General features: G+C 39.7%; 1 protein-coding gene across 8 annotated transcripts in view; it reads right to left on the bottom strand.

Moving 5' to 3' along the window:
* TASOR2 (transcription activation suppressor family member 2) overlaps positions 1 to 15,865 on the bottom strand; it is a 61,231-nt gene that overhangs the window by 20,148 nt on the left and 25,218 nt on the right. For 3 of the 8 annotated variants that reach the window (XM_057733770.1, XM_057733773.1, XM_057733774.1), the window contains 10 exons: positions 15,308 to 15,445; positions 15,032 to 15,162; positions 14,931 to 14,950; positions 14,731 to 14,833; positions 12,813 to 12,913; positions 11,811 to 11,914; positions 8,920 to 8,992; positions 8,758 to 8,820; positions 5,152 to 5,871; positions 1,640 to 1,882 (listed from right to left, as the gene is read on the bottom strand). In XM_057733770.1, coding sequence (XP_057589753.1) covers positions 1,640 to 1,882; positions 5,152 to 5,871; positions 8,758 to 8,820; positions 8,920 to 8,992; positions 11,811 to 11,914; positions 12,813 to 12,913; positions 14,731 to 14,833; positions 14,931 to 14,950; positions 15,032 to 15,162; positions 15,308 to 15,445 — 1,696 coding nt within the window. Of the gene's footprint in view, positions 1 to 1,639; positions 1,883 to 5,151; positions 5,872 to 8,757; positions 8,821 to 8,919; positions 8,993 to 11,810; positions 11,915 to 12,812; positions 12,914 to 14,730; positions 14,834 to 14,930; positions 14,951 to 15,031; positions 15,163 to 15,307; positions 15,446 to 15,865 lie in introns of those variants that run through there. The other 5 variants (XM_057733768.1, XM_057733771.1, XM_057733772.1 and 2 more) reach the window with 3 other exon arrangements.

Genomic DNA, 15,865 nt, shown 5'->3' with positions numbered 1-15,865 from the left:
TCTGGGCTCACTTTTCTGCCAGTGCCCAGGTGCACTCCTCCTGCATGAATCGATTAGCCTGCAAGTACCTGGAAGCCCACTCAGCACAAGGACGCCTGCGGACCAGGCTGGGAGCACAGCGCATCGTGTGTGTGTCTGTGCTCACCCTGCCGACAAACTGACTAGAGGATGGAACCAAGACACACGGGGGAGTGGAGAACAGCATGCGTTTAACTCTCTAACCTTCTCAAAACCCAGAAAGAAATGAAAGAAAAGAAGACACGAGTGCAGATCAGAGCATCAGGAACTGCCCCACATGGACTCAGCTGAGCAGAGGGGACTGCACGGCAGTGACAACAGGTGTGGTGCGTGCGGGGTGGCACTGTGAGCCTGGCAGGGAAGGCACGCACTGGGAAAGGGCAGGAGAGAAACATGGCCCCGTGGGGAAGACTACCTCAAAGCTGCCTGGGAAGACAAGCAGAGTCGGTGCGGGGTACAACTCTCTTCAGGTTGTACAGTGATATGACTGATGAGCTTTCAGAAAATCTTCAGTCATAAACAACAGTAAAGAAACTGAGGAAAGGGACTTCCCTGGCGGTCCAGTGGTTAAGACTCCGCGCTTCCACGGCTGGGGGCGCGGGTTCAATCCCTGGACGGGGAACTGAGATTCCACATGCCGTGAGGCGTGGCTGAAAAAATTAAAAAACAAAACAAAACAAAAAAACACCAAAAAAAGCTGAGAAAAAAAAAACCAAGCTCATTTGTAATACCATCACCCCAACAAGACAAGAGTTTCTTTCCCTGAACACCACTAAATTTGAGGTTTTTTAAAAATCTAAAGTAGATAAGAGAGAAGACAGAATCGTGAGATGAGACAAAAAACTGATAGAAATACAAAAAAGGTATGAGGAACTGAAGGTTTTTCTAAACAACAAACACCACCAGCACACATACAACACAACAGGACTCAATACTGAAGATACTGTAAAATGTACAGACGACTTTGCAGCTTGGCGGGCCTGCACTGCACTCAGAGGGCTGGGCGTGAAGAGGGACGTGCAGCTTTGCGGGGAGGGGCAGAGTCGCGGTGAGAGGGCGCTTTCCAGTAACGGGAGGCTCCAGCAGGTGGAGCACAGAACTAGGGTGGTCAGATGCTGCTCACAGGAGACTTCCTTAGTCACATCCACAAATGTAGGAGAAAACTAAAACTACTCTTAAAATTAATTTGATGCCTTTTAAAACCAAATACAGGATTCTGGATTACTGACTGCTGTGAACCACCTCTTTACAGTTCCCTCTGGACAAACTTCCAATCTTCTTTTTATAACCGATTATGGTCCAGAAAAATACTGCCAGATGCTACTTGCTTGTGAATTTAGTCCTAAAAAAGGCCATTTGTACTTTAACTCTGGTAAACAGTTCATGTTCAGGCTTTCTGCAAACTGAAAAGCAGGATCTATTTAGTGAAGGCATGAATCTTTGCACCTTCCTAATTTATTCACAACAGGAAACCAAGTGCTTCATCCTGTCTGTGTCTGAACTAAAGAAGAGAGCAAGAACGTGACAGCTTCCAACTGATCCTACACTGTCCCATACACTGTCCTGCGAGCTCGATTAGTCTGTGTTGTGGTGTGAAATGTACAGGAAGAGTATTTCTTACCAGGCTGTGGCTGCTTTCTGATTCTGGGATTCTGATTGCCTTTTACTATATTTACCCTCTGTTTCTGTGGAGGTTTCTTCACAGGTGGCTTAGCCCTCGGCACAGTTTTGACGGGAGAGGTCTCTCGTTTCCTTGCCCTTTTAGCACTCGTTGCCACTGGAACATCTTTAGAAATAGGAGCTTCTTGGTTTTTCCTATTCAATTTGGTTGTCTGTACAAACTGTGCAGTCAGCACTTCAGCACCTTATGCAGAAAAGACACCATTTTTTAAGGGGTAGGGGGCTCACATATTTATCAGCAAAGCTTTCCTTTGATTTCTTTTGTTGGTGGGGGGACTTTAGTAATGGGGAATAAAATATAAAATTTGAGGTATTTCATTAAAAGTTTTTTTTAGCAAAGCAAGAGTTAAAAGCTCTCATACAAAACTATGAACTTGCTAATTAAGTGCTGGTCTATATTGCCATAAGGATTAGAAGAAAAATATCAGAGTAATAACTATAAAAACAAAGGCATGACAATTTCTTAAAAAAATTCCATAATCTTTGCTGACTGATGTGGCAGGTAAGGCTGAATATGCTGGTTCACAGCCCTGGGTGGCAGATAATTCAATTTACAAGAAAGCGACACAGCTCCCACAATGCGACTTGGTGAAACCATGACCACACTGCACAGAAGAGACTGTAGGTTCACAAAGAGCCATGTAACACATTTTCCTTCACGACACCTGACTATCAGAGCCTTCACACCCCTGAAAAACCACCTCTCAAGAGAAGACAGAGGAAGGTGCACTTAAGAAAGTCCTCATCTGACTTAACTTCCTATAGATCTATTATAATCACTCATTTCTCTCACAAAATACTCAGTTTTACTTCTCATAGGGAAGGAAGGAAAGAGCTAAAGGAGGAGGCACATGAAGAGAAAAAACTACTAGGAACCTGCCTGTATCACACATAGAGTGTTTTAATCTCTTAAGAGTTAAAGAAAAACATGTTAATAAATGTTCCCTGTGAAAACATTTTCCCCACTGACTATATAATCACATGTGAACATTTGCAAATACTTTCACTACTACATTATGCAGAAAATACTATTTCTAACTGAGAACAGAAAACATGATACTAAACAGTTTAAGAATGTGATGGTTATTAGTGAAATGTAGAAAAGAGACCAATCTCATTTTATTCTTTTGAAGTTTAGAGAAATAAGTGATTTTTTAAAAAATCTTTTAGACTCTCTTAATGTTGTACATTTCCCTGGGTCTAATTATTTTCTTCCCTACTAAACTATTAAAGGCAATAAAGCAGCAGTTTTATTTGTTTTTAGAAATAAGACTTCTGATTCTATATCAGTCACGATTTCTAAAATTTTCAGCATTAAAAAAAGGCAAAATATAAGTCAAGCAGGAAAACTGTTAAGATTAAATTAAGAAGAGAAAGAAAACAAGATGAGATGATCGAGACTGGGGGGAAGTGTAACATCTGCATGCGCAGGAGGGGAACATCTCTCACAACCCAAGTCCTGCGAGGAGAAGGAGAAACACGCACCAGGTGACCCTGCGGGGCCCCTGCTCACTCGCATCACTCAGTCACACAGCTCTCAAACCATGGGCGACAACCCGCAGGTGTGTTATGAAGCAAACCTAATGGCTGCAACCCACACTCTTCATTAAATGAAAAGTAAACAGGAGATACCAGATTGTACTACACATAGTTAGGGTAAATGTTTCCTGAGAATTTTGTTTCAGTATGTATGAATTTGTGTGTACTGGACTACAATATAAAACTTTTTTTTTTTTTGAGTTTTTGTGGTATTTTATTTAATCATCTTGTCTGGTTTAATCACATGGTGGTTGTTTATATTCTGGCTGTGCTGCGCAGTATGTGGGATCTTAGTTTCCCCATCAGGGACCAAACCCGTGCCTCCTGCACTGGAAGCACGGGGTCATAACCACTGGACTGCCAGGGAAGTCCCACAAACATATTTCTTATAGTGGATGAAATTAAAGCACTTGAGAGGGACTTCCCTGGGGTTCCAGTGGTTAAGAGTTCGTCTTCCAGATGCCTTAGAGGACTGGGACAGGAAGGGTGGGGGGGACTCGAGGGGGGGGGGAGTCAAGGAAGGGAGGGAATATGGGGATATGTGTATAAAAACAGATGATTGAACCTGGTGTACCCCCCAAAAAAAAAAAGAGTTCGTCTTCCAATGCAGGGGGTGTGGGTTCCATCCCTGGTCTGGTCGGGGAGCTAAGATCCCACATGCCTTACAGCCAAAAAACCAGAACATAAACAAGAAGCAATATTGTAACAAATCCAATAATGACTTAAAAAAACAAAACAAAACACTTGAGAAACAGTAACAACATATATGTTGAATTATAGATAATTTAGTTAATACCTTCAAAGTGGTTCATTTGGAGAAAAATCCCCTGTGGCTGGCCTGGAATTTGTAAGGGAACCTAGGGTGTGTGTTGCTGCTTCACAATGCTGTTCTTTCCACCACCCTCCTATACACACACACACACACACACACACACACACACACACACTCACTCACTCACTCTCTCTCTCTCTGTTTCTCAAACTATAATTAGCCAGAAGTAACTTCGTGTTAAAGCACAGGGTAGAATCCTAATGATCTGGGATCCTGGGGATCCACACACCTACGATGTTTCTTCTTTAGGCATCAACATTTTAAAATTCACAACACTATAGACAGGGTTGGCCAATTTTTTCTGTGAAGCACCAGACAGAACATGCTCTCAGTCACGGCCGTGCTCACCCCTTCTCTAAGGGGTCACAGAGCAGAAGCTCCCTAGTTTTAAACAAAATACACTACATATACTCTGAGTTGGCTCTAAGCTAAAATCGTGTTGTTTGCCGTGCTATGTTCACTGAAGTGCATTTGACTAACATGAAATGGCTCTGGAATCTGATTCTCACTCAGCTTTCAGAGGCAACAAAGCCACCTGTGGAACTGTTTCAGTGTATATGTCTCGAGGCCACTGGCCCTTGTTTTAATAGGTCTGTAGTAGGATCCAGGTGACCACTTTTCAAACCCACACAGGATTAGAAATTCTGCCCCAGGATGCTCTAGTTTTGGACAGTGCAGGCACTTTCCGCCTCTTTACATGTGTCTGGGCTGTCCCTTATCACTTTCTGCCCTTTGCTCTCAGTGTGCCTGAGTTTAGGAGACCCCCCTTCTTCCACTTGAATCTGCCCAGGGACAGTTCAGAAACTGGATGACCTTATTTCTTAGACAGGTAAGTAAATACCTGAGTGATGATGTGAGTAGTTTTACAAATGAAATACAAGCTTTTGGTGGGTGGGCTTTTGTTGTATTTCTTGGTTTTCATCTGTTATCTAGATCAGTGAGCTTCAGCACACACAGAAGTCACCTGGCAAGAACTAACGAACACTGTCAAGCTACCGTCCAGATGGTGACACAGGAGCAGGGTTACAACACAACAGTTATTACTAATTGCTTATCTGAAAATCCACACAGACCGTACTTACCTCTTTTTCTTTTCTGAGGAAACTGTCCTTTGACTAACTTGAGAGTTGTGGGAGAGTCTGGACCCTTGTGGGCTCCAGCAGGAGTTCTTTTGGGAAAGGGACGGCACAAGTTCACCCTTTTACTTGGTACCACAGGGAGCGTGCTGGCCTTTCTCTTAGGCTGAACTCTCAGATTTGATGCTGGACTCAGTGGGACCAGAGCTCCCTGCCTTGCCTTAACCATCTCTTCAGAATCCTTTTCTGTGTCCGTTTCTTTTCTTACTTCTGCCTCTGAGTCGTGAAATTCAGGATCTGGAGTCATAACTAAAGAAAATCCAGCATCACAAATCCCATCTGAAATACAAGGTGACTGAGGACGCTCTGCTAATAAACCTAACACGGTAGACACCTCCAAGATGTACCCGGCAGGGTCTGAAAAATAAGACTTCAACTGAGTTAAAGACTGTAGTGGGCACTTCTCAGCTGTAGGAGTCGAGCCAACAGCACTGGACACTTTGCCAAAGAACACGGTCTCTTTACTTCCATCCTGAGAAGCAGCAGTCACTGAAGGATTTTTGTCCACCTTGTACAATTCTTGAAAATTATGCTTTACTAGTGTGTTTAGACAGATTCCTTTTTCAGAAAATGATTTCTTTGCTTCTAGCAGGGCACAATTAAGGGCAGGTAGAATAGGTACCACCTTCAATGAGATGTCATCTTCAACTTCCAAATTTTTCAGCCCTAAAATATATACACATGTATTAAAAACTTGAAGTTCTTTTTTCCCCAAAAAACATGCATGAAAAAATGCTTTAGATTACAGAATGATAGGATGGTTAAATATGATAGCGTTTCAAATGGTAATCTAAACGACAATTAACAGAAGACTTATGGATGCACTTAATGAGTATATATTATCTCCATATATATGAAAACACACACACACAGAACCAAAGAAGAGTCACTCGGATGGGATCACCAGGTGAGAACGGAGAAGGCAGGCTCTGTTTAAGCTGACCGAGAGCCCAGTATGAGCCCAATGCACCAGCTTTTAGAGTTGGCAGTTACTTTTCTGTTCTCATATTCTGCTTTTAAAGTATATCTTTTCTGTACCTTATATGACCTGTTTCAAATTCTCTTAAGAATGTAGTCACAGGTACAAACTTTCAGTTATAAGATAAAGAAGTACTAGAGATGTAATGTACAACATAATAACAATGATTAACACTGCTGAGGTTATATCTGAAAGTTGTGAGGAAAGTAAATAGAGTTCTCATCACAAGGAGAATTTTTTCTATTCCTGTAATTTTGTATCTATATGATCTGATGCATTTTCACTAGACTTACTGTGGTAATTGTTTTATGATGTATGTAAGTCAAATCATCATGCTGTAAACCCTAAACTTACACAGTGCTGTAGGTGAGTTCTATGAGAACGCAATACAACTGGAAGAAAAAAAAGTTACAATGCAAACCAATTCAACTAGAAAAAAGTAAATCCCAAGTAACTCCCAAGTCTCATGGTAACTATTGGTGTGTATTTCATCACCTTCTCTATCAAATGAAATTTTTTAATATTATGTAACTAGACTGACTAGTCTGTGTTTTACTTCCTCTCCCTGGCTCACTTTTTGACTGAAATGCTAATTTTTCAGCAAATCAATAACCTAAAGGAAAACAGTAAGGGGAAAAAAGAGAAAAGATCAGGTCACTGAGAAGTAGGTAATAAAATCCTAGAAAATATAAGTTATCAGTAATAAAAAAACCCACAGATAATAAAGACCTTTGGTGCCTATTAAACTGAAGTACGAATTATACCATTCTTTAAAAAAAAAAAAAAACTGCAAAATTAAAAAACACCTAGCTTTGTACTTGAGCAGGTATCAGGAAAAGAATGGCAAATATAAATAAATAGGAAAATGTGGTTAGCCATTAAAATAAAAATTCCTTTTTCTGCAGTTTATTTAGAAAGTAACAAGGAAAAATAAAACATGACAGTTCTTATACACTAACAGTTCACAATAAAGTAGTATTTCTCTAGACAGTTTCATTATTTCAAGAATTTGGAAAGTCAGAGCTCAGAATGATTTGTAACAGGCTATTATGAAATCCAAGAACTTTTTAAGTCTGCTAAGCGAAGAGTCACTCAGCTTAAAAAACCACAGCACTGAACGTTTCTGAATGTCCAGAAACAGAAAGTGTCTTAATGAACTAGAAGAGGCTGTGAGCATTGAACACAACACTCCAATGTTTACTCAAAAAGAAATCCTGTGCTGTTCAGCACTGAATGGTACAGGAGCCAATGCTTTTCATTCAAGCGGTGGCACATACCTAAAATAAGAAGAGAGGCAGAGCTCCTGCACACCGGCAGTGGGGAGTGGGGGGTGGGGGGCGGGGCAACAGAGTGGGAGCAGAGCTGGAAACCAGCGCAGAGTCAGCTGTCTGACCTCAGGCAAGTCTGAGTTTCAGTTTCCTCATCTTTGAAACGGTCATGGTAAAAATACCTATTTTAAGGGCTGCCAAATCAATTGTACCTGGCAGAATACTCACGCAGTAAGTGCTTGAAAAATGCAAGTAGCTATTGCCATTATGTTATTATAAATGGTAATATTTTGTTTATTTCCGAGATGCCAGATAAAGCAGTTCTCTGCTTTGAGTAGCTGAATATAATTTAAAAACATGAAATAAAAAAAATTTTTTTGTATTGGTTGTAGCTTTATAAATACTATATACAAATTATGTTTAAACATACACAGTGTAAACAATGAGGGAAATTTCCTCATATGACAAAAAGAAATGACTCATTTACTTTCATTTATTTATTTGCTCAGCAAATAAATTTTTTATTAATTAGGTGCCTGACACTGCTAGGCAGTAGGGATACAGCAGAATACAAGAAAGGCAGGCATTAAATAATTATAAAAATAAGAATGTAAACCATACTGGTGACGAGCCGAGGCGCCCTCCCTGGGTGAGGAGCGGGACGGGCATCAATACGGCGCTATTTACACCCACACTTGGGGGCTGGGGGCGAGCGGCGAGTTCCTTAGTGCTTCTCCTCCCGTTTCATTCATCCTCTCCCCACCCAGAGGCTTTCTAGACATTGTTTCCTACGCTCTCTGAAATTCTAATACCACAGATATACTGCATATGTATTTACATACTGCAGGGGCAATATTATACTCTATATCTATTTACATACTGCAGGGGAAATATTTTTTGCCCCTAACAGGTAATTCCTGGTCCTGGGGCAGGGGGGTGGGGGTTAGCATCATCTCACTGGGGAAAGGAGACAAATGGTCCAGACAGAGGGAAGTGCTTCTGTGAGGACCTGAAGTCCTACTGACTGGGAGACTATGATAAAACCATCTCCTAGCTACTGCTGTTCGAGAACTTGGACATGCTGAATGTGAGAAACATCTAAGTGGAAAGAAATGTCAACAGGCAGGTGGACCTCTGAGCACGGAGCAGACAGGAAAGGAGATGAAGGGTTGACCAGGGAGCATAAAAGAAGACAGTTATTTCAGAGGACAGCACAGTTACCAGGGTCACATGCTGCTGAAAGTTTAAGATGAGGGCTGAGAAATGGCCCACAGGGGTGGTGAACCGCCAGCCCTGTGCCCTCACCTGCTGACGGGGATGAATGGAATAGATGCAACCCACGCAGACCCATGTGCTCCTCTCCGAAACCTACACACAATGAGAAGAACAAGAAAAGTCAGGCTGCTGATCTTATACAATAAAAGTAAACATACTGGAAAACATTTTTTTCAAAAAAGTTGTTCTTACTTGTTTCTGACATTAAGGCTGACGACGTAAGTAAAATGAAAAATTCTCGATCTTCTAAGCATTTGATGATTGCCTTAAACATAGAAAAGCAAGAAAGAAGATTCAATTCCTCTCTCCTCCCTCTACCACATTCTTCAGTGATTTTTAAGCTCATGAAAAGCTAAAGAAAAAGATTCTTGAAATGTTAGTATTTATGGGAATCAGGACAACTTTGTCCCCAGTATCAGAAGTTGCAAGTTCCTTAGTGCTCAAATAATCTTGGCCTTGTTAGGGCTACATATAGTAACTAACTAGAACATCAAGAGTTAGTTTTAGGAAAGTGTTCAACTGCATAGCAAATCAATCAGAAACAACTGCTTTCATTTTTTCACTGACATGTTTGACATTTTATACTGCTAAGTAGCTGCTCTGTCCCCATTCAGCCATTACAAATTCAAGGTTAATCAGACCTATGATTAACATGTTAAGCTCATGTTAACACAAAGCATATCACAGAATCCTGGAACTAGAAAAACTGAAGATAGCATCCATTGAAGGAATCCTTTTTACAGATCCCGAGAGACGGGTAATAATAGGAAATAACATAATGAGGTCCCCTGGTAATGAGAAATGCAGACGAAAATCAACACTTCTTTCTTCCCTCTACCACAGTCTTCAGTGGAATCTTGAAGTTATCTAACACCTGTCATTCTAAATCACAAAGATAACAGCTCTTCTTTCCCATCAGTCACCATTTCAAAAGCCTACATACCCACAACAAAGATAAAATTCAATGTCACACAATGATCTGTCAGTTAAAAAACTGAATAAAATATACCACTTTATAGCATGATAAGACATATTTCAAAAATTGACAGGACATAAGCCTACAAATACAATAAATCAAGAAATTATTCAATAACAGCTCAAGTATGAAAAAAGACTTCTTCTCTATTAGAATGAATTATGAGACTGACACTTCACCCACAAGAACAAGCACTACTGTGTCTGTCACAGCCCCTGTGCTTGGCTGCTCTACACTTTTGTCTCCTCCGGCCGTGCAAGTTCCTTGATGGCAGGGACTGTCTGTCTTTGTGCTTCTTGCCACAGTGACCACTCAAGAAAGAATCACTGAATCAATGTATCAACAGTTATATACACCCGTGGCTTCTGTACTTATAAGCAAACAGGTGTAATTCTTGTTTAATTTTTTTTCAGCGTGAAAAGTAAAAGTGACAATAATTAGCTACATTATTCTGCATTTTAGTTTTGTAACATAGAAGAAAGCAAAATCCTCTGTCTGCGTAAAACTATACGTTTCTATATTCCAAAAAATGTGCAAATAAAAGTGGTGTCTCTTATTAGTCTCTCAATTATGAAAGGGCTATCTAAAGTTCCTATTTTAACCTCTGTGGGGAAAAGTCATAGAATCTTTGAAATATCTACTTCTAGCCTTTTCCATTTACACACAGAAAAATGCACTGAGGGGGAAGGACCTTATGTGGTAAGTAATTTCTGTAAGTAATTATATTAACACATAGGCTGTGAAGCAAAGCCAGGCATCTAATTTTCTGAGTTCAATACTAGAAGCACTCACAAGTAGGCCCTTCACCAATGCATTTTCTGAAAACATCTCTGAACTTTCTTCCTTTTAATTTTCAAATATAAAATGAACTATGCTACTTCAAAAACACATAGCCTATAATCGCAGCCGATATTCAGTGGTTATCTGCTCAGCATCCCATGTCAGCCACTGCACCTCCTCACTGCAGAACGGGGGGCACTGACCTCGCACCCAGTTCCGGAAGGTGGGCTGAGTGGCTTGAGCTAATCAGTGAGGGTCACTCCCTCTCCAGTTACTGGCTGAGATGTGCAGATGATGGAACTGGTCTAAGGACACAAGCCATGATTTGGAGGAGGGGTTCTCTCTGGAAGCAAAGAGGAAGCACGCAGCCCTGACTGGCAGCCTAGGACAGAACTACCGCACAGAGAAGGGAAAAGTTGAAAGAAAGGGTCCTGAGCAAATAGCACTTGAACTTGCCTTGTCAACTAGAACTGAAAAGTTAGCCTATTTGAACTCTTTACTGTTTAGGCAGTTTGGGTCTCTGTTACATGCAACTCGAAGCATCCTACCTGACACTACTGCCAAGGCAGCTGACACATCTATTCTGTTAATTTACTGGCTGCATGCTGTCTATTGTGAGGACAGTCTGTTGTGCCACTAAAGGGCTGAGCAGACGTGTTTGGTCATGTTCCTCACTCTCACTGCTTCCTTGAGGATGTGGGAATCACTGACTATAAGGTCAGCATCTACTCCTATCCTCACACTGAGAAGCCCTGGTTAACACACAGGAGAGAAGTCTTTGGATTGTTACCTATTTCTCAGTAGAATCTTACTTTTCTACACTATGAAAACAATAGAAGCAGCAACTTTTCTTTCTTTATGTGTTGACAAAGGTCACTTTTAAAGAAGTATCTCACAAGTGGCCCTTTGATTAATGCAGAAATGCTAGGAATCTACTCAATTCTTCTGTCATAAAACTAAAAAGGATTTGAGAAAAACTGTCCTCCTAGTCCTAAAGCCAGGAGTATGAACTGACTAGCGAGACACAAAAAAGGTAAACTAAGATACAAAGGGGATGAAAATGTTAGTCAATAAATATTAAATGATAAAAATCCTTTTAAGGGAATTTCCTGGTGGCCAAGTGGTTAGGACTCAGCACTTTCACTGCCGTGGGCCTGGGTTCAACCCCATGTTGGGGAACTAAGATCCTGCAAGCTGCGCAGCATGGCCAGAAAAATCCTTTTAAGCATGCTAAAACAACTCAATCTAGGCAGAGCAAACTAATCAATTAGATATCAATTTCTCAATTTAAAGAAAAATAATAATATTTTAAATTGATGATTCTTACCAATTGCTCCCTTTTAATGTACTCTGTTAGCTTATCTACTTTTTCCCCTTGTTTGTCTGACAGCTCCACCTCATACATACTGAAGCACATATCTTGGTAACAGACTGCAGAGAAAATCAGAAACAGAACATTTCTTATTTTAAAATGCTATTATGCTTTTTTATTCATTTTATATGTTAAAAAGATGAAAGAAGAACTAGGAATACTATTCAAAAAACATTTATCATTCAATGTTCTTGGTTATAAAACTCCTTAATAAAAAGTTACAGTATACAGTATTTAAAAACAATTCTTTTATTTATACTGACACTACTATCAGATTAACAAGATAAATACATACCATATAAATAAAAATATCAATGTCCCATGAATTAATCTAAATGACCAAGACATTTCTTTGTCATGTTTTCTTGCTTTATTTCTTCGTTGAAAAGTACATACAGTTGACCCCTGAACACCTCTCCCCCAACCTCCTGTGCAGTCAAAACTCCAGATAAAATGTTACAGTTGCCCCTGGGTAACCACGGTTCCACATTCACAGATTGTGTGGTACTGTAATATGTAATACTGGAAAAAAACTGCGTAAAAGTGGACTTGGGCGGTTCAAACCTGTGTTGTTCCAGGGTCAATGGCACACACATAAATAAAAACAACCACAAGACCTCTGTTCTCCTTGAAAGGAATGATTATAAGTTTCCAACTATTTGTAAGCATGTCTCTGTTTGCTTAATTCCCTCAGTATTCTATATTAAAGCTAGTCTTTACCACATTAAATGAAACTACCTTTCATCATTTCTAGCTGGCCTCCCAGGAACTGAATCACAGAGCTACTCTACAATTTTCACAAAAGACCCCTTTACAAATCACTTAAGGGAAAACAGAAGTAAAAGGGAGAGAGAGTGTGTGTGCGCGCGCGCGCGCGTGCACACGTGTGTATGAGAGAGTGGAAAATAACTGGAATGAAGCTCAGGATATGCAGTGTACCATGATATCTGAACAGACCTTTGTGCTCCATGTAATTCTGTTTTCTAAAAGCAGCTTCTGGTAGCCTTTCTTTCAAAGACGACACTTTCATGACATACTTAAAATCTAGTTCATGTGGTCTAAAAAACAAAGCAACAATATCATGTAATGTAATAAATACTGAAACTATAGCTTCGTAAGTTTTGGTTTTCTAATATAAATGCAAAAAAAATATTATAACCACAAAAAATTCTTAAATCTATAAACTCCAGGTCAAATAATGTACATATTCATGAATATTAAAGATTTTTGACTATATGACCTCATAAACCATGGTCTGCAGATATGTACACGCTTTCTGAACGCATTTTTGTTATAACCAAAATATCCAGATGTGTGGAAGAATGTGGCATACTGGAATGAGAATCTTCTAGAAACAGTACTATTTAAGAGTGGAAAGCTTCTGGTAATCTGGGGCTACCCACCAGGCAGCACCACAGATGGGCCACATGCAGACGTGCCCATTTCCCCCACTGCCTTTTCCTTCTTTAAACTCATCTGGAAATACTTGTAGACTTACAGATGCCTCCTTTTACCCCAAATACTTCTTTATGTGCATCCTTATACAACCACAAAACAATTAGGAAAATCAGGAAGTTAACAATGATACAGTACAATTCTTTAACCTACAGACCTTATTCAAATGTTCCAACTGTCTCCCTAAGGTCCCTTGTAACAAAAGAAGGCACTTTTTTCTGGTTCAGGATCCAACCAGGATGCCACACTACACTTACTTATGTCTCTCTAGTCTCCTTCAATCTGCAACAGTCTCTTTGTCTTTCTTTATCTTTAGTGACCTTGATATTTTTTAATAACACAGAGCATTTATTTTGCAGGATGTCCCTCAATCTGGGCATGTCTAATATGCTTCCTCCCGATTAGACTGGCAGGAATACCACAAAAGCGATATCATGTCATTCTCTGTGCTTCGTATCAGGAAGCACATGATGTTTACTTCTTTCCTGTGACGTTACCTTAACCACTTAGTTAAGATGGTATATGTAGCTTCTTCCATTGTAAAGTCCACGTTTTTTCCTTTGTGAGATATGTCAATACCATCAAACTTTCACCTACTGTATCAAGCCTCCATTGATTATTATGATGTTGTCAAAATGTGATTTTCTAATTCCATCAATCTTTCTATACTTACTAGTTGCACTCTATAGTGAGGAAGAACTTTCCCTTCTCTCCCATTTATTTATTCACAGAATTCTTAATTTATTCTATGGGCTATAAATTCCCTCCCTCTTCTTAAAAAAGGCCAGTAGAAAGAAAATGATTTCTAATACCACACCAGTTTTCACTTTATATTTCAATTAAAGCATGTCTAACTTTCAATGGTTTTGGGTGCAAACTAAGAATAGATTAAACAAAAAGACATCACAAGATTTCCTTCACAGTTCTCCAGAAGCAAATATTGTAATTCATCGCAATGTAAATACATGTAACAGCTACTCTGTTTAATATTAGTCTAGGGAAATCACGGGAAAATTAGATACTGCAAATCTCAATAAAGACTCTAATAGAATTCAGTGGCTATAATCTGCATCTGTTATCTGGGCAAGTCCAATCTCTTCCTTGGGGAAAGTCAAACTTCTAGTATCAAGTAAATTAAGTTAGCCTGAGAGGTCATTTTCCAATAAATGGATTAAGATACTAAAATTTAAAAAGTTATTTGTCAAAGATTATAAAACTAACTTATTTCAAAGCAAAGGTCAGCTTTAGATCTGAATTTAGGTCTCCTGTGTCATGGCCTGCGCTCTACACATCTCCCCAAGAGTAATCTTAAAACCGAGTACAGTTGCTATATTTCATACCAGTGCCAACAAGCAAGACCTCAACAGGAGAATTAAAAAATTACATAAGAACTCATAAAGGGCACTAACTCAATACTTACAGTTGTTTTGGAACCACTGCACTACCATAAGAGGACCAGAGAGTTATATCACATAGCAGACAGCCTTGAATAATTAGTTTCCCTTTCCACGGAGAGGTGAGAACTGAAAGAAATGAGAGTAAGAAAGAAACTGATTATTTTATTTATGAACAAAACATTTACTTAAAGAAAATAAAAGAAGCAATTAAATAATTTCTTACCATCTTCTCTGAGTCCAAGTCTGGGGGGAAAAAAAAGAAGCATTTTTATGAGAGCAAAGAAAACAAATCCAGTACAACAAGGTATGCACATAATTACTTACATGCTTTTATGATTATGAGCTGGTGCTGCCATCTTTTTAGGTTCCTTGTACTGAAAAGCTACAATCATATAAGGACAGATCTGTCTGGGTCGCTCAGTAACAGTGCTGCCTGAAAGTTCATAGAGGTAATACTGAAAGAAGTAAAATAAGTATTATCAGGGTAGCACTACAGAATTCCACATGCATCAAGTTTATTTCAATCCTATCCAACCCCAAACTGAACTCATTAGATTCAGAAACATATCTTGGAAATGATTTATTCCCAGGTGACTATACCTGACTCAGTTCAAAGGTGCGAAAATGACTTGTCTTGTGAGAAACTTTGTTAGTATTTGCAGCCACATGGCAATCATAGCCAGAAGATGGGCTAGTATAGTTAGTTGTATAATTCTCAGACACAAACTTGACTTTTCCCTAGAATGAAAACATTAAAGACTAATCAAATGTCTTCGAATGGCAATAATCTTAACTCTAGGATTTATTTAAAAGAAGCCTAATAAAGAACACATATATATGTTTGCTGTTAAGGTCCTGCCTCTTCATTAACAGGACCCCCAGAGGCGGCACAAAGAAGGCAAACAATATAAATGGTATCTCAGCGAGGAATCAAAAGCTGTACCCTCTACCATCAAACAGCTCATGACGTCGGGCAGGGCTGGCTTCTGAGCAGTAAAGCAAGGAGGACTGAGAGCATACAGGCAAAAACTAAACAGCAGTACCCAACAGACAGGGTGGGATACGGGGGGCACGAAACCAGTGGCAAGGACAACCTGACGTAAATAAAAAACGTTTGCTATCTGAGCTGACAGGCATGTCGTCTGCAGCAGAACTACA

Source organism: Hippopotamus amphibius, chromosome 4 (assembly GCF_030028045.1).
Source record: "Hippopotamus amphibius kiboko isolate mHipAmp2 chromosome 4, mHipAmp2.hap2, whole genome shotgun sequence".
Lineage (NCBI taxonomy): Eukaryota > Metazoa > Chordata > Mammalia > Artiodactyla > Hippopotamidae > Hippopotamus > Hippopotamus amphibius.
This window is presented reverse-complemented; position numbering and strand designations above follow the sequence as displayed.